This window comes from Salvia splendens, chromosome 4 (genome assembly GCF_004379255.2).
Source record: "Salvia splendens isolate huo1 chromosome 4, SspV2, whole genome shotgun sequence".
NCBI classification, from domain to species: Eukaryota; Viridiplantae; Streptophyta; class Magnoliopsida; order Lamiales; family Lamiaceae; genus Salvia; species Salvia splendens.
This window is the reverse complement of record NC_056035.1, coordinates 10,976,796-11,002,249: the sequence shown is the minus strand read 5'-3', so window position 1 is coordinate 11,002,249 and position 25,454 is coordinate 10,976,796. Positions and strand designations below refer to the sequence as shown.

At 41.0% G+C, this 25,454-nt stretch overlaps 3 protein-coding genes across 4 annotated transcripts; 1 reads left to right on the top strand and 2 right to left on the bottom strand.

The window, feature by feature from the left end:
• Positions 1 to 8,098: 8,098 nt before the first annotated feature.
• Positions 8,099 to 9,382, bottom strand: LOC121798546 (ubiquitin-40S ribosomal protein S27a-like). Its single transcript, XM_042197609.1, has one exon. It carries the CDS (start codon positions 8,651 to 8,653, stop codon positions 8,183 to 8,185), a length of 471 nt encoding a protein of 156 aa, XP_042053543.1. The 5' UTR covers positions 8,654 to 9,382; the 3' UTR covers positions 8,099 to 8,182.
• A 1,562-nt stretch (positions 9,383 to 10,944) lies between these two features.
• LOC121798545 lies at positions 10,945 to 13,559 on the bottom strand. Its single transcript, XM_042197608.1, has 2 exons — positions 12,387 to 13,559; positions 10,945 to 12,240 (listed from the first exon to the last, which is right to left on the bottom strand). Exon 2 carries the CDS (start codon positions 12,088 to 12,090, stop codon positions 11,608 to 11,610), a length of 483 nt encoding a protein of 160 aa, XP_042053542.1. The 5' UTR covers positions 12,091 to 12,240; positions 12,387 to 13,559; the 3' UTR covers positions 10,945 to 11,607.
• A 3,628-nt stretch (positions 13,560 to 17,187) lies between these two features.
• Positions 17,188 to 22,207, top strand: LOC121798544 (ABC transporter B family member 21-like). Of its 2 annotated transcripts, XM_042197607.1 has the most exons (10): positions 17,190 to 17,742; positions 17,838 to 17,892; positions 17,964 to 18,139; positions 18,248 to 18,469; positions 18,557 to 18,795; positions 18,865 to 19,390; positions 19,475 to 19,748; positions 19,881 to 21,022; positions 21,104 to 21,367; positions 21,439 to 22,207. In XM_042197607.1, exons 1-10 carry the CDS (start codon positions 17,497 to 17,499, stop codon positions 22,087 to 22,089), a joined length of 3,795 nt encoding a protein of 1,264 aa, XP_042053541.1. In that variant the 5' UTR covers positions 17,190 to 17,496; the 3' UTR covers positions 22,090 to 22,207. The 2 variants fall into 2 exon arrangements, with proteins under 2 accessions (XP_042053539.1, XP_042053541.1); XM_042197605.1 differs by having other exon boundaries at positions 17,188 to 17,742; positions 18,865 to 19,748.
• The last annotated feature ends 3,247 nt before the right edge of the window (positions 22,208 to 25,454 follow it).

The following is a 25,454-nucleotide window of genomic DNA, read 5'->3' as shown; positions in this document are numbered from 1 at the left end:
TTTAAAGGCTGATCCCCTTTTTAGATCATGTATTAAAGACAATTGTGAGTCCAAGCTTCTAAGGAAGATACAAGACCACAATTCAGCTTAAGAAACAAGCAGTTCGTCTGAAACGGACTGCAATAAGCCGAAAACCACTTCGGTCAACCAGGGAAAGTCCAATCCAAGCGATAAAACTCGCCAAATTAGGACACAAGGAAAGTCCAATCCAAGCGATAAAACTCGCCAAATTAGGACACAAAGGAAAAGTCCAATCCAAGCGATAAAACTCGCCAAATTAGGACACAAGGAAAGTCCAATCCAAGCGATAAAACTCGCCAAATTAGGACACAAAGGGAAAGTCCAATCCAAGCGATAAAACTCGCCAAATAAGGACACAAACTAAGTCCGGTCAAAGAAGAGTTTTCTTCATAAGACTGAGGACGAGTCCGGTCAAAGAAGAGTTTTCTTCATAAGACCGAGGACGAGTCCGGTCAAAGAAGAGTTTACTTCATAAGACCAAGGACGAGTCCGGTCAAAGAAGAGTTTACTTCATAAGACCAAGGACGAGTCCGGTCAAAGAAGAATTTACTTCATAAGACCGAAGACGAGTCCGGTCAAAGAAGAGTTTTCTTCATAAGACCGCGGACGAGTACAACAAATGAAATAAAAAATCGCTGAACTGTAAATACGCAGTGATAGAAGCGAAATGAAAAAATTTCATTTATTAAGTCTTGTTCGGCATACAATTTCGCTGCCCTACGAGAAGGCGTTACACCATTACAAAGGACTATTCTACTGTCCACGGTTGCTAAAGTTGAGCCACCCATCCAAAAAATCCTCATGATGCTGAGTTCAGGTGTTCCGAACAGTTGAAGAATAAGTAGGTCGACGAGATGCTCTGATCGACCTACCGCCCCTTCCCTAAGTCCGGGAAGTTCTAGCACCTCGGCGGCGAAGAGTCTCTTCACGAAGCATCCGCTGATCTTGCTCACTCATAATCACAACTCCTCTACGAACTTCAGGGCGTTCTCGTCTTGACGTTTCCGGTTCATCCTGAGTCCGTTGTTGGTTTGGAGTAGAATCTTGAGCAAGTGGATTAGAGGTTTGAGTTGGAGTGTGAGCATCTGTTGGCGGGAAACGCCTAAGGAATCTCTCGATTGAGGGACGCCGGGAAAGAATGATGTCGTACCGAGAAGCCAAGCGCCGCAATGACTTCACAACTTGTTGGCAAGCCGAGCTCTCCAGCGCATTGTTCTTCCGGAGTACATGAAGCTCCTCCCACAGTTCATCAACTTGATTCTGAACTTCAGATATGGTCATTCCCCCGCGCCCGCAGATGAAATCCTCATATGCAGTCCTCTCAGCGATGACAGTGTTCAGCTCGGCATCCAGATCTTTCTTTATGGACTTTAAGTCCTTATTGTTGGACTCCAGCTCCACTAACCGAGCCAAGAGTTCGTCATACTTCACCTGGTCATCTATGGCTTTTTTCTCAGCTTCGTTCAAAGCCGAAGAGTATAGCCGCTTCCAGTGAAGTACCTCCAGCTCCTTAGAGTTAAGAATACAAAGCAGCTATGTCAGTTCGGCATTTCAGTTTACCGAGCAGGCAGTAAACCACAACAGGAGTAAAAGAGATTACGAAAAGCTATAAAGAAGACACGAGTGTAGAAAGAAGAATTTTTTCATTCACAAGAAAAATTTTTTTACACAAGGAGGGCTTCAAGGCCATTTTACAAGGAGAGAAAGAAACTAAACTAAGAGAAGGGAGACGAAATCATACTCCGCCAGTTTCGTCTCCGGCTCCTCTGTGGGTTTCAGCCTCCTTCTCCTTGTCTACTTCGGCTTCAGCCTCGGCCTCCCTACTCCCTCCAGCCTGCTCGGTGCCCCCATCGCCGATCTGCAGCACCTCCTGCTCGGCATGCCCGTCGCCGGCCTGCTGATCCGTCTGCTCGGTCTCCTTGCCGGCCTCGTTTTCCTGCCCACCCTCTTCGTTAAAGATTGAAGCGGGTGAAACAGGTCCCAAGGAGGCAAAGATGGCCTCCATGTTCTCGTCCCGGTCAGCGCGGCAGTTACGGACTCTTTCAGCAGAGAGCAGGACCGAGGAAGAAGCAAGCTCCTCAAGGAGCGGCAGACTCTGGAGACGAGCTGAAATCTCTCGGCCATACAGCGGCAGGACGACTTCGGGTCCCTGCTCAGCGTTATCGGTCATCAATTTCAGCAGATCACCGATAAAGGCCGAAAATTGATTGCTCAAAAAGAATTTCTCCGCGAAAACACGGAGAGCCTCCCCCTGAGCAACCACGGCGGCAGCCTCCCTCTGTTTAGCTTGCTCTCTCTGGATGATGAGCTGGTTTTTGGCACGCTGAGCTTCATCCTGAGCCGAGATCCTAGCGGCCCTTGCCTTCTCAAAGTCTGCCCGAGCCTGTTCGGCCTGGTGACGAGCAGCATTCAACTTCCTCTGCATCTCAGCATAATCGTTGGACGCTTTGGAGAGTTCAACGGCGACGAGCTTGGAGAGCATATTGTTCCTCTGAAAATGGAAAAAGGAAAAAGTCAACAGAGGGGCCACAAAAAATATAGGAAAAAAGCAAGGCCAGAAAATCAAGAAGAGAATTCACCTCTACAAAGTCCGTTGGCCATGCAAAAGGCTCACAGACATGTTCCGAAGGGGCCGCCAAGACAATGTCTTTCTCCGGCGCTCTTGGGGGTTTCTGAATCTTCCCCTTCCCCTTTGCCGAAGTCGACTCCGGCTTTTTTGGATCCGAAGAAGAGGTTTTCTGCCTTTTCGGATTCTTCTCGGCATCAGACGCCGAGCCGGTGGCTTTCTGTCTCTCCGGCTCATTAGATTCGGAGGATTTGCGACCGAGCTTGTTTAGCATGTTCACTGCCAAAAAGCAAGAAAACAAGGTTAGTCTTCGTCGTTAAAGCAGTAAAGCATAAAAAAGAAATCCTCACCCTCAGTCTCTTCGTCCGAAGACGAGATATCGAACACGAAGTCACCCTTGACGAGCTCAGATTCCGAGTACTGTTTCCTAATCATAGGAATCTTATTGAGCTCGCCCTCGAGCTCGTTCAACGGTTCTAACCGAGGATGGGGAATTACGGACTTCGGCCCTCTCCAGGGAAAGCCCGGAGCCGCTGTCCTATTGTAAAAAAAGAAACGATTTTGCCATTTCGGCCATTTGGTTTTACAAAAGGCTCTAAAGGGCTGTAAAGGGATCAAGTAAAACCAGGATCCCTTCCTCTTAAACTGAAAGAAATTAAGGATTGCCCTCAGAGACAGATCCTTTCCTAATCTACGCAGTTCGGCAGCAAAGGCCGATAAGTGCCTCCAAGAATTCGGAGTCACTTGACCTAAAGGGAGTTGAAAAAAATCAAGAAGCTCTACAAAGGCAGGGGGAAGAGGGAAACGAAGCCCGCATTCCAAGCAGGCTTCGTAAACGGTGGCGTAACCCTCCGGCGGCGAATCAGCCCTATGAAGGTCGTAGGGAATTACCACTAAACCCCCAGGTAGAAAATATTTTCCGTGTAAGGATATCACAGTATCCTTACTCAAAATGCTCGGGAAATATTCTACCGTCTTCTCCCCGGACTTCTTCCGGCCAGAAGACCCCTTACCCCCCTTCCTACCGCTACCTGATTCAGAAACAGATTCAGAAGAAGAAGACATGATTCTTACTTTCTGATGGTCGAAAGTCTGAAGAAAGTCTTGAAGAAGCGGAAGAAAATTTTTCGAAAAAGGGAGAGAATACAGAAGAAATAATCGCAAAAGTGTTTCCAATGATGAAGAAAGGAAATATTTATCGGATTCGCAAAGGCATTTCAAATTCGTCGCACCGTTTCAAATCCCACTTTTTCTGGATTCTCTGGCCGGATTTGCTGTCACATTTAATGCAGACACGTGCGGAGCACGTCCCCTGACGTCAGCCTCCACCTTTCACTTATCCGAAATGCCGAAGTGATTCACTTCGCTTTTCGGGGGGGGTGGTGATGGGATACGAACTAAACAACTAAACAATAATTGCGAGCCCAATAGCAGTGACGGCCCATCAGCCCAAAACCCAAGAAAGAGTATCAGCTCGGCACAACCAAAGAGTTCGGTCACAGCCTATAGCTCGGTAAAAGCCGACCAATCGAGCTCAACTCTCAGATCGGCACAACCAAAGAGTTCGGTCACAGCCCATAGCTCGGTAAAAGCCGACCAATCGAGCTCAACTCTCAAATCGGCAAAAGCTGATCGGCAAAGTTCAGCAGTTCGGTCTCAGCAGTTCGGTCTCAGTATTCGACCGAACAAGGAGATAGTGGACCCATGCAGGATCTCCACGACCTCCACTACACCCACGATCTATTTAGTGGTATTAAGCAGTTATCAACCCCACTACCAGGGCTGCAAACCACGATCTTAGTTCGAATGTATAAATAGAACATAGATCAGATAGACGAGGGTTAAGCTCTCTAGATCCTGAATCTTATAGCAAATCAGTATTGTAATCTGTAAGCGAGACCAAGCAATACAAATTTGCCCTCTTTTCTTCCCGTGGACGTAGATTTACCTCAGTAAATCGAACCACGTAATTTTCAGTGTTGTGATCATTTATTACTTGCATTTACTCCCATCAAAAATTCGCCACATCATCACAATAATAGTAAAATAAAATATTTGTCAATAGTCGTTGATGCTTCTAATGATAAGTCAGTAGATAAACGACGCTCCATAGTGAAAGATTAATATTAACAGTAGATATTTAACAACGACGCTCCTTAGTGAAAGATTAATATTAATGAGTGTTAAACAAATGGAAGATTATAAAACTAAAATATTGGTAGTACTTGCTAAGATATACTACTCATTATCAAATGAGAGAAATACACCAAATTAAATTATTCATCAATAACATTTGACGTTTCTAATTTTAAACTAGGAGTACTACTACATACTACTCCGTTCCGCGGTGGTGAAAGCATTTCCTTAACACGAGATTTTAAAAAACAATTGTGTTAAAAAAGTTAAGGAAGAATTAAGTAGGAAATAAAAAAAGGTTGAGAAATTAAAAGAGAATAAAATAAGTGATAAAAAATATGTTAATTTTTACTAAAAAGAAAAATGATTCATTACTATGATACATACCAAAATGATAAAATAAGACTACTATGGAGTAAAGGGAGCACGGAAATGATTAAGCTACCTTTGACCCCATACTAAAATATATTCCTATTATCCACTTCTACATTCTTCTTAACTATATTGATGACGTTGTACCTGTCTTTTGACATGATCCACATTTTAAATAAAAAAAGTTCAAAAGTATATACATTAGTACTTAGGAAGTTTAGTGAAAAGATGCATCTCACTATCTCTGTCCAACTGTGGAGTATCTAACAGTACAGAACAATTGAATTGACATAGAAAACATTAAAATCGTATCATATGCCTGATCGTACACCATGTTTGATTAAAACATGCTTTAGAGAGCATCCAATGACGGCGAGCGGACAGTCTAGCCGATTCTCGGTGCTGGCCGGTTCGCTCGCCGAACCATTGCAGTCGGCGAGTGCCAAATCGGCAAGAAAAACGGCGAGCATACGCCGATTCCCGGGCGCTGGCCGATGCGCTCGCCGATCGGCTGGCCGCCATTGCAGGCTCCCGATCGGCGAGCGATCGGTCAGCCGATTATTTATTTATTTTTTTATTTAATTTTCGAAAATATTTTTTCGGATGAATTTTTTGTACAACAACTTTAATGGAAAAATTTTGACCCCAGCCAGGGGCTCTGCCCCTTGGACCTCGCTACTCGGGGGCGCTGCCCCTAACCCCCGTCTAGTCATAACGAATTCAAATAAATGTACACTCCGTAATTTCAACTTTTTTGATGTCTCATTATGATCACGTTGATCAATTAAGTTAATTCAATTACACTAAAATATCCAACAATATATGCGCGATTTGCACGACAACGGCGGCGGCGGCGGCGAGGAGTGAGGCGGAGGCGGGGGCTCATTTGTGGAAGAGGAGTTTTTTTTAAATTAATGTAAATTTTTTAATTAATGTACATTTTTTATTTTTAATATTATTATTGAATTTTCTCGTATCTGTGTCGTAAATTTAATTCCGTATTTTGTGTAATTGTTAATTATTTATTTTTATATTTTTGTTTATTGTGGCTAGGCTATGGCTGAGCTATTGCTTGTCCTGCTGATGTGGCAGAAGGAGTTTTTAGTGCTGCTGATGTGGCATGAGGAGTTTGTAGGCTGTAGCAAGGCTCTGACTGGGCTATTTCTATTGTGGATGCTCTTAAGAGCACATTAAAACATGTTTGATTACACCGGACCAAAACCGAATATAGCACATTGCATTAATCTTAAGGGCATGTTTGATAAGGGGTAATGTCAAGATAAAGAATTATATCTTGACATTTCTATTTGCTTGGTATCTAAGAAAAGCTTAACACAAGGCCAAATAAAAGAGAAAGGCCCGTCTCGGCCCGGCCAAAAGTACGCTATTTTGCCCATTTATGTAACCCACAAAATTGGTGGGTTATGTATCTATTCTCTCGGATTTCCGATGCTACCCTTTCCATCACATGACTTTCCTTCTCCCACCGATCCCCTCCTCCCACGATTCTACCTCTTCTATTCTATTAAGTTCATACCACCACCAAGATCATCCCATTCCTCTGTAACGACGACTGTCCAGATACTCCTGCGGTAGTGTTTACGATCTCGGTGGCCTTGTGTTTCACTCCGCAGCCTCTGTCGGAGCACAACCTTCGGCGCATCGCTAGCCGACGCAGATTCATTGCCTGAGTTTCTATCGTAGTTGACCAATTTTTCCATCGAATTTTCTATTCAAATGGTTCAGCCGATTCTTCTTTGTGATTCTCCAAAGGCAGTGATGATGATGTGGTTAATTTGAGCATATTTGATTTAAAAAAAAAACTGCTTGAATTGTGGAAAATACTCCTTCCGTTCCCGGCTATTCGCCCATTTCCTTTTCGGCACAGAGATTAAGGAATGAGTGTGTAGGAAAGTAAAAAATTACGGCTATAGGTGAAAATTTTTACTAAAAATGGAAAGAGTGCAAGTAACTTGGGACGCCCAAAAAGGAAATAAGTGCAAGTAGCCCGGAACGGAGGGAGTATAATAATTGCTATTATTTTGATTATGGATTCTCAATTTTGGGAAGCCGTAGCTTTGTTCTTCGATGAATGTGAGTATTATATTATTTTATTCTTTGATGGAGGTAGTTATTTACATGATTAGATTGACAGTAGTAGCTAATTAAATTATTAAATTTGTTTATACTATAAAGACTTGCACCACTAATAAGTATGTAGTACGAAAAAAGAAATATATACACATGTCAAAATAAGGGTAATTATGTTATTTCATGTATTATCTAATACAAAAATCAATATAATTAATATTCTATCAAACAACGACGAAAAAACTTTATCAGGGCATAGCTTGATAAAAAGCCCACATTTCTTATCTTCCTTTACATATCTTCCTATATCCCAACTTCGCTATCAAACAGACCCTAATAGTACAAGAGTTCAAACAAAATTTAGTATGTCAATAAAATGGATGACTCTACAAAACGTTGCTTAAAATAAGATTTTATGGCCACTTAATAGACAGAATCAAAACTGAAAACACTACTAAAACAGCATGACTGCTAAATTTTGTGTAAGGTCATACCATAAATTTATCTCTAAATTTTTATTATCAAATTGATACTCCTCCCAGGACTTGTACTAGTACACCACTAAATAAAATTTACAGTTATCAACACATAGTAACTGGGCATATGGATTAACTAAAGATTAGTGATGATATTTTTTATTTTGTAAAGACTGGTAATGATATTTTTCCACCTAAAATGAAAAACTACTAGTAAATTTTTAATCACTTTAAAAATTAGTAAGAAATGAGGATAATCTAAAATTTAAGCAGTAATGACATTTAAGCCTTAGTTACAAATTATGGCTTGCAAAAGAATGATACAATGGCGCAGCAACAACCAAAAGAATAAAACAGCATACAGTAATAAAAAAACCAGTAAACCAATTATCATGCAATAAACAAATGCAATAATAAAAAAACCGGCAAACTGTGATAAGATTAAGGTCTTAGCATTAATATAATTTCTGATAACTTCTCGTCTATTATCATACAAAAGTAAAATAATCCAATCTCTAAATCAATCGCCGCCGGCCTTATTGTAGACATAGGTAAGGCCACACTTACCGCAGTAATGGCGGTCAAAATGATTGGCCATAAAGGTTCCAGCACCACACTCGGCGTTGGGGCACTCCTTCCTGAGGCGCTGCACCTTGCTGGAATCGTCGACCTTGTAGAACTGAAGAACGGCGAGCTTCACCTTCTTGTGCTTGTGCTTGATCTTCTTCGGTTTGGTGTAGGTCTTCTTCTTGCGCTTCTTAGCTCCACCACGGAGGCGGAGGACGAGGTGGAGCGTGGACTCCTTCTGGATGTTGTAGTCGGCGAGGGTGCGGCCATCTTCGAGCTGCTTGCCGGCGAAGATGAGGCGCTGCTGGTCCGGCGGGATGCCTTCCTTGTCCTGGATCTTGGCCTTGACGTTGTCGATGGTGTCGGACGACTCCACCTCGAGGGTGATCGTCTTCCCCGTTAGGGTTCTCACGAAGATCTGCATCTTCGCAACCGCCGCAGATAAGCTAGGGTTTTGCGAAATCGAGATAGTGATTAGTGATGAATGAATTGGGTTTGTGGAAACGGCTCTTTATATATGAAGGCTGTCAGGGTTTGTTTACGGGCCCAGGTCTATATTAGGCCTTTGGACTAACCATTATCTCAATTTTGAATTAACAAAATATGGCTACTACTACATTATTTATTTTGATGAATTAATTTATTTTGAGATTCATTTCCCTCTCCGCGAAAACATTGATGAAGAAGTGATATCTGTTCAACGATGAGGATGAGCAAACGAGCAAAATTTTGGAAATTGAAAATCCATGAATTTCAGTCTCATTTCTTCGATCATCATCTATGCTTATTTCTCTTGTTTCCATCTCTTCTATTATCCGTTCGATCAATTTTCTCTGTATAAAAAATGACTCATTTTGATGAAAGATAGCCGGGTGCCTCGCCGGAAGAGTACTCTTCGGCCAATGCTCATCTGTATCACATTTTTCTTCTTCTTTAGGCATGCTTTTGCAGCTCCGTGATTAGTCCTGATTACTATTGAAGTTTGTTTTAGGAACTGGAGGGGAAGAGGCTTCTTTGTTTGCCATGGTTATTTTTAAATTGTACACTCCTGTTTTTGTGGATTTCAAGTGCCGTTTTCATTTGTTTCATGACTTTATCATTGAAATACATTAGGTATGAGAAGTACTCACAGAATAAAGGTTGGAGTTTTGAAGTTCTTGGTGTGGGAATCCAACGTTAAAGGTTATAAGGTTGGTTGAGTATCCTTGAGATACCATGTAATCTGCTATTGCGTTTCATATTTTCAGCCTCACACACTATCGTTTTTTTTAATGCTTAATGATTCCTCAGGAGGCTAGTGCCGCAATCTTGGGTGCAGATGTTTGTGGAAAGCTGAAATTTGATAGTGGAATTCACAGTGCAGGCCTTTCATACTCCAAATCTATTTGCATTTTGATTTCTCTATCTTCTGTATTCCGTCAGATGATATGAATATCTTCTCTTAGAGCGAGTTCATTCCAGTGCCGTATCTGTTGTTATTCTTCCTCAAGCAGATCAGGTCCAACTCCACCCGATTTAAAGTTACGCTCCCACTTTCGACATAAATGTTAGTTAAACATACTCCATTAAAAATGACAATTTGCTCGATCATTAATGGCAAGTATTTTGAGGCTGCATTCATTTTTATCATAGTTATCTGAGGAGTTTGAAACTTCTGCAGGTTGATATCCGAATCTTGAATGAAGTGATACGTACAGGTCGGGTGGTGCAGGTGGTCATAGGGTAAACACCACTGATAGTGCCGTCATGATCACTCATATGCCAACTGGGTTAATGGTTGCCACACCGGATGAGATCTCCCAACACCAGCCACCAATCTTCTTACAGTTTCTAATCTTCTGTTTCAATGCAAGAGATTACCTAATATTACCCAGCAGTAATTGTGCCATTGAGCAGTGACATGCTGGATTTCCTTCCTTCAGTTGCATTTTCATCAGTGTTTCATTGTCCATTATTAATAATCTTTTTTCTAATAGTATTTGTTAGTTGTTTGCAGAAACATTATTAAACGAACAACTGAGCAGTTGTTCATCTAATAAGACTGCTTGTTGTTTGCGCTACCCTTTTGTGTGTTTCAAGACTAGTTTGTCATACAAACCATATTATGCTTGTGGAAGGAATACTCACGTACACATGTATTTCCTTATTTTGGATAACTCTGTCTTCTGTAGAAGAATTCTGTCCATTTACTTGCTTCAACTTTTAAGTTTTAGGCCAATTTGAGTCACAAAATTCTATGAAATTTCAAGTTTAGAAGCACAAATTTTCTGGACTTCTTTTCAAAGTGGTTGGATTACAAGTGGAACTGATCTATTTCGAAATGCTTACAAATTCATGAAATATAATTATCCAATCCATTACTAATGATTCATTTGTCTTATATAAGCTTCTGTTTCAAAATTCATAAATATTTTAGACAGGTTCTATGTTAAGCATGATTAATTTATGAAAATCATTGCATGCAACCATATTTGTTTCATGCATCTTGATTACTTGAGTAAGATTTTCCTGTTTTCTTGATTGTATCATCAGAACAAGGATTATTGTGTTCGAAGTTATGAGCTGGAAAGGACTCGGCTTGATGCCAATCATTCAAAACTTAGAACAAAGCAGGTAATGGTCTTCAAGTTGAAGCCTTTTACTTTGGAGTATTGGCCTATTGGTAGAAGATCATTACGCATATTTTTAAAAGTGTTTTCCTGTGCTCAACAGATCGGTAGTGGGGACAGATCAGAACACATCCGTACATATAATTTCCCTCAAGGTCTTGTAACTGATCATCGAGTTGGAATCACTAGTCACTCTATAGATGAGATATTGGAGGCTAGGATCCGCACACATTTGTTGACGCTCTTATCTTGCAACAAGAAATGAATGCTTTTGCCTATTTCACTTCAACTTAGTATCCGAAGAGTTTAGACTCTTTTAAACTGGCTTTTACTTCCTAGCATTTTCAGCTGCAGATACGCTCCTATAGTCCTATTCTCCATCCATTTTCTGCACTAACCAAAGATCTCTGTTTTGCCCCCCATTGTTTCTTCGAGGAGGTTGATGCAGCTGCTGAATCTTGTATTCTACTAAGAATCTATCCATCCGACCGAGTTAAGACGCTCAGTAACTTAGGTTAGTTGGTCTGAGATTGCAATTTGGCAACCACCTGCTATTAGTTATTGATGGTTTTGCTATGTTTCACTGATGGTTTCAAGACCAAACAGTTAGCTAGACATATACTACAATATCAATAACAGTTGTTGTTTGTGTGGCTGAAAGCAGGAATATGCCAAACATAATTATAATGAGGAAAATCAAGCTTTTTGTTAAATAATGTGATGCGCAGTGCTAACACTTTTTGTTGCTCTGCTATGGTACGTTGTGTGATCAAGTTAGAATAACATCAAAGTCACTGAGAGACCATTCAGCCACTTCATCTTGATCACTAACAAAGATCTCTGTTCCCACATCAAGAGAGGTCCATATTCTTCTTGCAGGAGCAGTATCTGGATCCTGATAGAAGTAAAGCCTGCTGGAAAGGCCTCCAACGTCGAGCTCCCAGCTACGCCCGTCTCCCACCACCCACCCTTCACCCTGCTTGGTAGGGTAGCCGTACTCCTCCCAGATGGGATGAGGTAGCAACTGCACCAACTCCTGCGCATGCGGATTACTATAGGGATCACAAGTGCTGTATGGCTTCTCGGCAAGCTTTGCATTACCCGGGGCGCAGTAATAGTGATAGGCTCCGTAAGGGAAGTTGGCAGTGTCGTTCCTGAGTATCTTGGTGTCGTCTGGAGTGATGTGATATTGGGGGCAATTAACGAGATTGGTGGGGCTGCACCACGCCTGAGTTGCTGGGTTGATGATCATCTCCGAGTATCAAGTAACATCGCCGTCGCAGGGGGCGCCGTTGTTTTTCCAGCAGCTCCCTATGTCCATCAAGTAGAACTGGCTCTTCGGACCTCCCCTTTTCTTGATGTCTTAACTCAGCTTCACCTTGAAATTAGGAGACTCCGGCAGCTGCAACAATCACAAGGTGCGTCCCTACTTAATATTCTTCTTTGCATATCATCATATCTCAAACGGAATTTATTGTGATAAATACACTTACCTACCTACCTACCTGTCTCATTATTGATAGAGAAAAGAAAACATGAAAATCTTACAATTTTGAGCATTCCTCGAGTGTCGTAGTGGTAGCCCCCGGAATAACCTTTAGTTGCGTCAGCTCTCAAGTAAAGCATAAGCCATGGATAATTTTTAGAAGTCATGAGCTTATGTTTGAAAACCCAACTCCCACTCCCAACTTTCTTCTCCCACACAACTTGGTAGTACGAAGAATGTTTGCCGGTGGAAGTGTCATAACTGCCGTTGAAGCCTCCCCTCATCAAGGTGCCGTCGTTGTACAACCTCGTAGGCTGGTGTTACAAGCTCAGCTGATTCATACATCCCTTCCCGAAACACGGGAATCTCCCGGGGCGAAATGGCGGGCCCTTTTAAGTGTAATAAAAGATCACTTAATAATCAAATACTTAATTAACTCTAATATGCTAATTAAATATCTTATTTTTTATTTAAAATATAAATAGTGTAAGTATTATGGGACAAACCGAAATAGAACAGTGTAAGTAACATGAACAAAGACAATAAGTTTTTTTTATTGAATAAAGTATTAGATTTTTATTTTTATAATAAGATATAATTAAATTAAGTTAATAGAACGTATGGGCTATTTATTAAAGTTGTACAATTGAATTGAATAATTAATGATTATATCCCAAAATTACAATATGAAATTTTGAATCCACACACCATAGTTCTCCCTGTGCAATGAGGCTAAGTTGCAAAAAGTATAATGATACCAACCAAGTTAAAATCAAACAAGAAATAAAATTGAATTTTAGAAATTGAAAGCTATAGTACACCCAAAAATGTGACAATTGATCTCAACCTTTCCATTCATGTGAAATTTTGATGCTTTGAGGAAAAAACTCAAAAGAGTAGTATATATCAATTGGTCAGTTTTTATATGGAGTATATTTATTTTTCTTCAACCTTTCAAGACGGTAATAATTGAGACAGCCATGGACTTCGTTTGTAAAACGAGAGATATTAACAGGGAATTTATAGAAACATTATCGACACAAAACTACATTTATTTTTCTTAAACTTTCCAAGATTGTAATAATTGAGACAGCCATGGACTTCTTTTGTAAAACGAGATACTACTATATTAATTGGGAATTTATAGAAACATTATCGACACTTTTTGTGGTTCAACAAAAATCATTGCTAACTTTGTTTCTTTCTCCTTCCTTAAAAAGGATATCGTACTTCTTCTGCAGTGAAAAAAGAAAAACAGATTGACTACAAATTAATATAGTCAATAAATTAAGCATTGAAGGTAGAGTCTTAGAGATGAAGAAAATGGGGTTTAGTTTCATTCCGAGGACACAAGTAATTTTCATTATTTATTGTGTAAGGCCTCCTATTCCTAGATCATTATATCCCCTTTTCCTACTCTTTTCTTTTTTTATTAAATTATGTTATTCTTCATGCTACATGATTCCCTTTATCCCTGACTAAGTATTTTGTTAAAATTGAGATAGCCTAAAAAACAAATCACCGAAAAAGTAAAGCTTGGACTATATTATTTGTGTATTTAAAAGGGAATATTTAGAAACAAAAATCAGACCAAAACACGTTCTAAAATAGGAAGCACGGATTGTAAGTAATGATGAATCATCTACTATTAACACATGGTGAACTCGCTACGAAAAAATCCATGGATTTGAATAAATGGAAATTTTCGCCTTTATGAGAATTGAATTCAAAATCTCGAAGTCATTCAATAAAGTGGTGAATTCATTAAATCTTCATAATCAAAGAATTAATAATACTACCAACGGGTCGCAGCGCAGTTGGCAGCACAGAGCTGTGGTGACCTTGATGTCACGGGTTCAAACCCCGCCACCCGCTGAGAGACTTTCGGCCTTAATTCGCAAGCCTGGTTGAGCAGGATTAGTCAGACTTTGCCAAAAGGCGGATTCGGTACACCTGTGGTTAAATAAAAAAAAAGAATTAATAATAGTAATTTATAATTTTAACTTTTTTCCAATCCCGCATTAGTGCATGTACAAGTTAAGCGGTGTGCCGTGTCAATAAATATACAGGACGGTGTTGTTCGAATGCCGTGACTAATTATCATAGTAATAATTCATCTATGATTAAGTTGTGAGATTATTTTAGTTGGAGGGGTGACTTTTGACTAATTATCACATTATTATTCATTTAGGATTAAGTTGGGTGATTTAATTTCATGAATCAAACACACTGCATATTTAATCCCGATATATAATCATGCAAAGTGTACTGCTTCTACTAGTATTTTGTTGATGTCACTGTACGTGTGATCACAAGACTTTCTGTTGAGAAGTAGATTTTTCAAGATTTGAAAAATAGACAATTCCCATTTGAAGCGAGATGGAAGTTGGTCTGTTGGTCATACCTTTCTCTTGAGGGCAAAGCAAATACTCCTACATGTTTTAATTGTGACTTTAAAAACAAAGAAGATGATGCTTATGAATTGTTAGTAACAAGGCCAATATTCAACGGCACGTCAGTACTTATATTTAGATTGGACTCAAATCTAATATTCCATTATATTATGTTGTACACCAATCCACGTAATTTCTGACATCAGCTGATCACATATTATTATTATTAAATGTATATGCTGCGATAATATTGATTTTCAATTTCCATATCATATTATATACTGTATTGAAGATAGCTTTCTTTCTTTTTAATCTTCTAGAAACGCATCATAGTTAAATTCACGGACAAAAAAACCTCAATCTATCTCGTGAACTTTATTTGATTGCCGTTATTGCTTCTAACTGAAACCCACCGTTATAGGGTATTAGAGCACCCGCAACGCATCGCGCGGGTATCTCGTATCTCCGAGACGAGACGTAGCGCGCCGCGTTGCAGCGTCCCGTCTCGTCCCTGACTCGGCGAGACGCCCGTCCCACCGAGACGCATGGCGCGCACTGGCGATAGGCGTGACGCCCACTCGCCGGCCCGCGAGTGGGCTTCGTCACGCTGACGCAATAAATCATTTTTTACAAAAAATTCGAATTTAATAAAAAAATAAATAAATAAAAAACTAAAACTGTAATGTTACCGTTTTTTGACCGTTTTTTATATTTTTTTACTCTATAAATACTCTTATTTCATCCTCATTATACACACAAACACACATCTATTCTTCTCAAATCATCTTCATTTCCTCTCCAATTTTCATCTAACCTCTCCAATTTTCATCACAAAATGTCCGGCGACGGAAACTCCGGCGGGTTTGACATCAACGCGTTTGGCGACTGGGGGGGCATGTACAATGTCTTGAGTGGTTCCGGTTTCAGTTCGTCGACGCCGGGCACCCAAGGCTCGTCGACGCCGGCGGGGTACCAACCACCCCATTTTGATGTGGATGCATACGCTCGTCTCTCCGCCCTGAGGTATTCGCAGGGATTATCCCAAATTAGGGAGGATTATCTGGATGAACCCAATCCGGAAGGAGGACGAGGCGGTGGAAGATCCATGGCATTCGACGCCGTGGACGAAGAGGAGGAGGAGGATGTAGGCCGTCATCCATACAGCCGCAAGGACACGATGGCTCTGTAAAACGCCTAGGTCAGCGTCTCGTACGATCTCATCGTCGGGAATCAACAAACGCGGAAGTATTTTTGGGAAAAGGTCATCGACGCCTACAACGAGATTAAGCCAAAGGGGTCCGGCAGCCGCACATTGAAGATGCTCCGCAGTCATTTTGACCGAGTCGACAGAGAAGTCAAAAAATTTTGCGGGATCTACAAGAATGAAGCGGCGAATTACCAAAGCGGAGCCAGTGGAGCCGACATTTTGAGAGCGACTTTGCGAGTCTCTTTTGACGACAACGGCAAAGAATTCAAACATGTCGATATTTGGGAGGTGGTCAGAGACGAGGAAAGGCGGGCTGGCGGTGTCCAGTCCAGCACGGGCTCGACCTCGAAACGCACGAAGCACACGGCGGGTGGTCAATACTCGTCTAGTGAGAGCGGTCCAGGCAGCGCCGCACAAGAGTTTGCCTCACAGGAGGTTGAGGGCACCACCACCGATGCAGGGGGCTCCTCCCGTGGGCGCCGTCGGCGCCAAGGGACCAAGGCGGCGAGGGCGGCCAGAGGGAGGAGGGGCCGAGGCGAATCAAGCCAGGCGGGCTCGGTCTCGGGCTCGAACACCCTATTGTCCATGTACTTGACCGCCACGATGGCGGACACTTCCTGCGCGCCTCTACAATATCAAGCCCGTCTTGCCGGAATTGAGTATATGGCAAGACAAATTGGTATTCCGTCTCACGGTAGCTTGAGTGCACCGCCACCGCCTTCGGGGGATGATTCGCCGGCGGAGTAGTTTTTATAATTTCTATAAAATTGTATTTTAAATTATGTATTTTTTTATTTATTTTGCCACGAATTTAATTATATTTTTTTTAGGATTTTAAGTTGTAATTTTATTTTATTTAATGAAGTGTGTTTTTATTAATTGAATTTGTTGGAAATAAAAATAAAAAATGAAATTGAATGAATAGTTAAGGGATGAGATGGTTAATAGATGGATAAGAGATGAGGGGTTGAAGGTGTTGTCTTTTAGTTAAGAGATGAAATGAAAAGTACAGTGGGGCCCATGAATAGTTAAGAGATGAGACGGTTAAGAGACGGATAAGAGACGGCGTTAAAGATTACCTTACTTCATTAATCTCGATCCTAATTATTTAGCTTTTGACTTATAGCAACAAAACCAACCACCAATTTGGAAAAGCGGAATTAGATAGATGTTGACTATATATGTACAAGCAAGCACCTGGAAAGTATGTATCAATATCAATACTTAATTAAAATGTTCAAATAAGCACCTGGAAAGTATGTATCAATATCAATACTTAATTAAAATGTTCAAATAACTCTAGATGATGTCAAATAATCAAAATTTTTAAAAGTCGTGGTATTCAATGGACCTGTACCTTCTTCACGCCTCCAAGATTTGAAGCATAATTGTTTAAAGGGCCGTGCTCATCAAGAATTCTTGCTCAAGAAGTTTTGCAGCTAGCACCACCCTCTCTCTCTCTCTCTACACACACACTATATATTTGTGTGTGTTTTTGGTTGAAATAAAAAAGTTAGTTAAAGTGCCATAAACAGGCGTGCAATATATAAAGTGTAGACATCAGTGATTGAAATGGAAAGGGAAGAGGCGCCGTCTGCAGCGGCGGTGGAAAAGGAAGGGCAGCCGGAAGGCAGAACGGTGCCGTTTCACCGGCTGTTTGCCTTTGCTGATCCTGTGGATCAAGTGTTGATGGTAGTTGGTTCAGTGGGTGCCGTTGGGAATGGATTGTGTATGCCTCTTATGACAATCCTTTTCGGGGATCTCATCGATTCTTTCGGCCAAAACCAAAACAATGATGTTGTTTCCGTTGTCTCAAAGGTATCTATGTGTCATCATATTCATTCTCTACCTACTTGTTTTTGTTAGATTCATAACTTGTATCTTAAATGTTTGTGTTGCTTCTCGCGTCTTAGGTTGCGCTTAAGTTCGTGTATTTGGCTATGGGATGTGGCGTAGCAGCATTTCTTCGTAAGTTTTTCCTATAGCCATCTTGATCATATTGTTGAACAAACGTAACTTTGATATATGGTGTTGTTCAGAGGTGGCTTGTTGGATGATCACTGGAGAAAGGCAGGCTGCAAGAATTAGGAGTCTATATTTGTCAACAATTTTGAGGCAAGATGTTGCTTTCTTTGATAAGGAAAGTAATACAGGAGAAGTGGTTGGAAGAATGTCTGGTGACACTGTGCTTATTCAAGACGCCATGGGTGAGAAGGTACCTATTTTCTCTCACATCTCTCTGCTTCTGCTTCTGCTTCTTTTTCCTATGATTTCTAGAGAGAGAAGATTACATGTTGATTGTTGTAAATGCATCCTCCTACAGGTTGGCAAGTTCATTCAACTAGTATCAACATTCTTGGGAGGTTTTGTGATCGCATTTATCAAAGGGTGGCTTCTTACGCTTGTCATGCTATCATCCATTCCTCTAATGGTAATATCAGGAGGTGTCATGTCGCTGCTCCTGTCGAAGATGGCATCTCGTGGCCAAGAAGCGTATGCTAAGGCTGCAACTCTAGTTGAACAGACGATTGGCTCAATCAGAACGGTCTCTTCCTTGTTAACAATCTTTTCATTCAATATAGTGCATTTTTAGACAAAATACATGCTGACATATGTCCATGTTTGTATTCAGGTTGCGTCGTTTACGGGGGAGAAGCAAGCTGTGGTTGACTACGACAAGTCCCTCGTCAAGGCCTACAAATCAGGGGTGCATGAAGGGCTGGCAAGTGGCTTGGGGCTCGGATCACTCATGTTCATTATATTCTGTAGTTATGCCTTGGCTATCTGGTACGGAGGCAAGATGATCTTGGAGAAGGGATACACTGGTGGTGAGGTGATCAACGTGATCACTGCCGTGCTTACTGGGTCAATGTGAGTACATATCATTGATGTTGTTGCTGCTGCACTTATGATTATATATTGATGGTGTATGTTGTGTAGGTCTCTTGGACAAGCATCACCTTGCATGTCGGCATTTGCTGCGGGGCGAGCAGCAGCGTATAAGATGTTTGAGACTATAAAGAGGAAGCCTGATATAGATGCATACGACACAAGTGGGGAGATGCTAGAAGACATCCGTGGGAATATAGAGTTTAGAGACGTGCATTTCAGCTATCCGGCTAGGCCTAATGAACAAATATTCAGAGGCTTAAATCTATCGATTTCAAGTGGTCTCACAGTGGCTCTGGTTGGGCAGAGTGGGAGTGGGAAATCAACCGTGATAAGTTTGATAGAAAGGTTCTATGACCCCCAACATGGTGAAATTTTGATTGATGGCATGAATCTGAAGCAACTTCAACTTAAGTGGATTAGGTCCAAAATAGGGCTTGTGAGTCAAGAGCCCGTGCTTTTCACAGCTAGTATTAAAGATAATATTGCATATGGCAAAGATGGTGCAACAGTTGAGGAAATCAGGGCAGCTGCAGAACAAGCCAATGCTGCTAAATTCATTGATAAATTGCCCCAGGCAACAACCATAACCTCTTACTCCTTTCTTTTTCTCATTCATTTTGAACAAACTAATAATGTGAGATGGTTTTGTTTCCTACAGGGACTTGATACCATGGTAGGTGAACACGGAACTCAACTTTCGGGTGGACAAAAACAACGAGTAGCCATAGCTAGAGCGATCTTGAAGGATCCGAGGATTCTACTGTTGGACGAGGCTACTAGTGCACTAGATGCAGAATCAGAAAGAGTAGTGCAAGAGGCATTAGACCGAATAATGGTGAACAGAACCACCGTAATTGTTGCACATCGGTTGAGCACAATTAGGAATGCCAATAGGATTGTTGTCATTCACCAAGGCAATGTAGCTGAAAAAGGTACTCTTCTCTTCTCTTCTCTTCTCTTCTCTTCTCTTCTCTTCTCTTCTCTTCTCTTCTCTTATCTCAACTTGTAAGGTAAACAAGACTAGTTTCCTTTGCAAGAGAGGACTAACTTGTTCCTAAATGCAGGGACACATTCTGAACTACTGGAGGATCCTCAAGGGTTGTATTCACAGCTCATACGCTTGCAAGAAGTAAACAAAGACACACCAGAGCATGCCAAAGGCAAAGAAAGATTAGACACGAGTGTGGATTTGGGAAGATCGCAGTCAAGTCGAAGGATGTCGCTCACACGTTCCATAAGTCGAGGCTCATCCAGCAGCCGTCATCATTCACTGCCATTCACAATTGGCCTTCCTGCAACAACACTCAACATCTCCGAATCTGCACTAGAGAAATCAGATCCTAAATCATCTGAAAAGCCTCCAAAAGTCCCTCTCCGCCGCCTTGCCAATCTCAACAAGCCAGAGGCACCAGTGCTCGTAGCAGGAGCCGTCTTCGCCATCATAAATGGCTCTATAATGCCAATCTTTGGCATACTAATATCTAGTGTGATTGAGTCCTTCTTCGAGTCCCCTAGCGAGCTGAGCAAAGACACAAAGTTTTGGGCTATCATATTCGTGGTACTCGGGGTGGTGTCTCTGATCGCATATCCAGCAAGGACGTATCTCTTTGGTGTGGCTGGGAACAAGCTGATCAGGAGGATCCGACTGATGTGCTTCGAGAAGGTGGTGAATATGGAGGTGGGGTGGTTTGACGAGGCAGAGCACTCAAGTGGGATCATTGGAGCGAGACTCTCTGCTGATGCTGCCACCGTTAGAGCTCTGGTTGGCGACGCGCTTGCGCAGATGGTTCAAGATTTGTCATCATTGGTTGCAGGGTTAGCCATTGCTTTCCAAGCTAGCTGGCAGTTGGCTCTAATCATACTGGTGATGCTGCCTCTAATAGGAGCGAATGGGTATGTGCAGATGAAGTTCATGAAAGGGTTCAGCGCAGATGCGAAGGCAATGTACGAGGAGGCGAGCCAGGTGGCGAATGACGCAGTGGGGAGTATAAGGACGGTTGCTTCCTTTTGTGCAGAGGAGAAAGTGATGGAGATGTATAGGAAAAAATGTGAAGGGCCAATGAGCAGTGGGATTAAGCAGGGGTTGATTAGTGGAGTAGGTTTTGGTATATCCTTTGCCCTCCTCTTTCTGGTTTATGCTACCAGCTTTTATGCCGGAGCACGACTCGTTGAAGATGGCAAAATCACTTTCTCTGATGTATTTCGGGTAACCACCACCAACCAATTACTCATTATTTCATTAAATTTTCTAACCCTAACTCTAATCTTAACTAATTAAACGTTGTAGGTTTTCTTCGCTCTAACCATGGCTGCCCTAGCAATCTCGCAATCGAGCTCTTTCGCACCAGATTCAAGCAAGGCCAAGGTTGCAGCAGCTTCGATATTCACCATTTTGGACAGGGAATCGAAGATCGATCCTAGTGATGAATCTGGTATCAAATTAGATAGCGTAAAGGGAGAGATCCAGCTCAAACACGTGAGCTTCAAGTACCCGACCCGACCCGATGTGCAGATCTTCAGAGACCTCTCCTTGACGATTCATGGACAAAAGGTATATACATTACGATTAGGTAAATGTAGATAAATTGAAGGAATTGTTGTTTAATCAATACTCATTTGCAGACAGTAGCCCTGGTTGGAGAGAGCGGGAGCGGCAAATCAACGGTGATATCGCTGCTACAGAGATTCTACGATCCTGATTCAGGACGTATAACCCTAGACGGCGTTGAAATCCAAAAATTCCAGCTGAAATGGCTGAGGCAGCAAATGGGGCTGGTGAGCCAAGAGCCGGTGCTCTTCAACGACACGATCCGCGCGAACATAGCCTACGGGAAGGAAGGGGAGGCGACGGAGGCAGAAATAATCGCGGCGGCAGAGCAGGCGAACGCGCACAAATTCATAAGCGGGCTGCAGCAAGGATACGACACGGTGGTGGGGGAGCGCGGGGTGCAGCTGTCCGGGGGGCAGAAGCAGCGCGTGGCGATCGCGCGGGCCATCGTGAAGAGCCCGAAGATACTGCTGCTGGATGAGGCGACGAGCGCGCTGGACGCAGAGTCGGAGAGAGTGGTGCAGGACGCGCTTGATCAGGCGATGGTGAACCGGACGACGGTGATTGTGGCGCATAGGCTGTCCACGATCAAGACGGCAGATTTGATAGCGGTCGTCAACAATGGAGTGATTGTGGAGAAAGGGAAGCATCAGAGTTTAATTAACATCAAAGAGGGATTTTACGCCTCATTAGTTGCGCTTCATATCACTCCTGTGAAACCGTAATTTTTACTTCGTTTTTTTTTGTTTTCAATCTTAGGCCTTAGCTAGTGTTTACTCAAAATGTAATGCATCATCTCTGAGGCAATTTATTCTGTGCAACCAAGATTATTCTCTGAGGCAATTTATTCTATGCATCATCATCTAAGAGCATCTCTAATAGCGGCGAGCGCACCTGCTAGCCGATTCTTGGCGCTCGCCGGTCCGCTCGCAAAATTAGCGAGAAAAACGGGGAGCGCACGCCGATTCCCGAGCGCTCGGCGATGCGCTCGCAGATCTCCTGGCCGTCATTGCAGGCTCCAGATCGGCGAACGAGATTTTTTTTATTTATTTAATTTTCGAAACACTATATATACGCAATTTGGACGTCAATTTTCCCGTATATGTGTCGTAAATTTAATTCCGTATATGTGTCGTAAATTTAATTCTGTATTTTGTGTGATTGTTAATTATTTGTTTTTAATAATTTTGTTTATTGTGGTTGGGCTATTGCTTGTCAGTTTTAGTGCTGATGATGTGGCAGGAGGAGTTTGTGACTGGGTTATGACTGGACTATTCTTATGGTAGATACTCTAAATGCAACGGCATTGCCAAGGTTTTGAAGTTAGTACTTAATTCAATATGAATAGTAGGAGGGAGTGTATAAATAAACAGTAAAGATGGTGAGATTTGAGAAGGAGAAGTAAATGTGGAGCAGCAGCTCTGTGAAGGCCCCACCATTTTAATCGGATTGAACATGTAACATGTAATTGTGTCATTGGCAACATTTAATGTGCACAAAGCCTAGAGATGGAGTCCAAAAGAGTATAAAAACAAAGAGATAAAATAAAGTGATACGATTATATCTTCAGAAATATCTCCCATATCTCTATTATGATATTACCATATCTTTTCCGTATCTTTATTATCTTATTCACCAAGTTAGGTTATCCATAGGAGTATTATAAATAGGACTATTGTTATTCTCATTATTCAATCAATGAAATCATAATTATTGTCTTTTATGTTTATTTAGTTTTTCCGTTTAGAATTTTCGATTGTCGACAGAGCACGGTTTCTCTGCGACTTTCTTTATCTTTTTCACTTGATAAGGGTCTTTCTCGTATCATCTGGTGCTTTCCTGCGCTTATGCTCAACCAATTGGGTTTCGAGCCGGGCGAGCCTAGCGAGAATATTCTCCCATGTTGCTACTGTTGAATTCAATTGCAAGCCTTCAGATGCTTGCGATATCTCCCACCATGAACGAAAATTGACTTCGGCCATGAGTTCGAGAATGAAAGCACCACTTGTTAAGGATAAAGTTCCTCAACGATAGGAAATCGAGTCGAACGTCGCGGGAGCTTTGCCCGTCGATCAATCCGGCGTCGAATTCTAGGGTTCGTGCTTTGTAGAGATGGAGTCCTGAAGAAAAGAGATACTATAATGAAAACAAAGATGATAAAATAAAGCCTTGGAACTTACTTTACCAATATGACATAATTGTGATGAATGGGCCCTTGCAGTTATAGATGATAGGTGAGCGAGCCTATATAGGTTAAAACTGTAGGGCACACCTATCTTTATGTATTTGGCCAGATTACCGTATGGCCTAAGCCATTCTTACCGCTATTACAGCACTGACAATGGTAGCCATTCCCTTGGTCTGAGGATCGGCCCGGAGATCGGTCACCATTGCAGAGAAAGGGCCGATAATCGGCCTTCAGACGCCTCCCCCAAATGGCCGCTGGAACGGCCATGGCCAATGGAAAGAGGCCAATGATGGACCGTTGATTGGCCCCAATTATGGCTAATACAACCGATCAACCATTTTTTTATAAAAAAAATTTGATGAGAAAAACGCAGAAGGAGAGAAAGAGAGATATGTTGCAGAGGTCTTTTTAAAAAAAAAGTTGATGAGAAAAACGCAGAAGGAGAGAAAGAGAGATATGTTGCAGAAAGAGAGATACGTTGGAGAGGAAGAAAACGTAGGCGGTTATCTAACCCTAATTTATATTTAAACTAATTTCATTAGTTTTATTGGACTTATTAGTGGGCCATTATTTTATTAGATAAATAATACTCCATCCGTCCACGAAAAATAAAGCACATTTGCCATTTTTTGTTGTCCACGAAAAATTGAGCACATTTAAAAAAGGGAAGCTTTCAACAACGTCTCTCTTACTTTTTTCTCTTCTCTCTTACTAATAATATGGATCTCATTATCCACTAACACTACTTCTCTCTTACTTTTTTCACTTCTCTCTTAATTTATCAATTCCACATTAAAATTTGTGTCATTCATAATGTGTCCTATTTTTCATAGACGGTGGGAATACTATTGGTTTTTTAGTATGCCTAAACAGACTAATAGATTGGAGATGGCCTAATTTAGGTTTTCATCTAATTAATTAATAAGTTGTCACATATTTGGTATCAAATTAAAATTTATTTCATGTATTATATTATATTTTAATTTTAATTTTAATTTTAATTTATTTGATAACATATTAAATATAGAAATGTAAAAAGAATTAAAATTTGATATGGAAATGAAATGGGAAATGTTATAGGGCATTATATTGCAGGTAGATAGGCCATATGGTAAAATGCTGACATGGAAATATGAAAAAAAGAATAGGCCATTGAGAAAGACCTACCATTATGAGTGCTCTCAACCTAACTGAAACCACAAATGAGGATGTAAATAGAGGGTTAAAATACAAAAAAAACTAAGACTATTATATTTATATTCTTCATAAAAACTCTTTCTTCTGGAAGAATATTTGAGAAGGTGTTATATTTTCTTCAATTTTAAATATATATTTAACTCTTCTCTACAAAAAAAATTATTGATACTCCCTTCGTCCACCATTTATCGTCTCATTTTGACAGATTTTAAGAAATTGTTTAATTTTATAAGAAAAATGGGGAAATGAGTTAGTGGAATGTGGACTATATTTTTATATATTAGTTTAACAATAGAATGTGAGTAGAATGAGTTAGTTAAATGGCCGGGTTCATTTACCTAAAATGGAAAAAAATAAATGAGACTTTAAATCGTGGACATCCCAAAAGAGCAAAATGAGACATTTTTTCACATATGGTGGGAGTAGTTATTTGTATATCTTTTATAAGTATAATTTACCTTTTTCCCTTAGAGCATCTCCAAGAAGGAAAGGTATTTATAAAAAATATTATCTATTTATTTTCTCAAAAAAGGAAATATACTATTTAAAAAGTAACAAATTCCAAAAGAAAAAGATATATAGAAAATTAAATTATTTTCTAAAATAAAAAAAAAATAGTACTAGATTGCATTCCAAAACATAAAGTATAATACCTTCTCAAATATTTTATCCATTGGAGAATGTTTTTTCATTAAAATAAGGCAA

Coding starts and splice junctions, on each gene's coding strand:
- LOC121798544 (XM_042197605.1), top strand. CDS start 17,497: ATGGAAAGGGAAGAGGCGCCGTCTGCAGCGGCGGTGGAAAAGGAAGGG. Junction 17,893..17,963: donor TGGCGTAGCAGCATTTCTTC/GTAAGTTTTTCC, acceptor GGTGTTGTTCAG/AGGTGGCTTGTTGGATGATC. Junction 18,470..18,556: donor CGATTGGCTCAATCAGAACG/GTCTCTTCCTTG, acceptor GTTTGTATTCAG/GTTGCGTCGTTTACGGGGGA.
- LOC121798545 (XM_042197608.1), bottom strand. CDS start 12,090: ATGATCATCAACCCAGCAACTCAGGCGTGGTGCAGCCCCACCAATCTC.
- LOC121798546 (XM_042197609.1), bottom strand. CDS start 8,653: ATGCAGATCTTCGTGAGAACCCTAACGGGGAAGACGATCACCCTCGAG.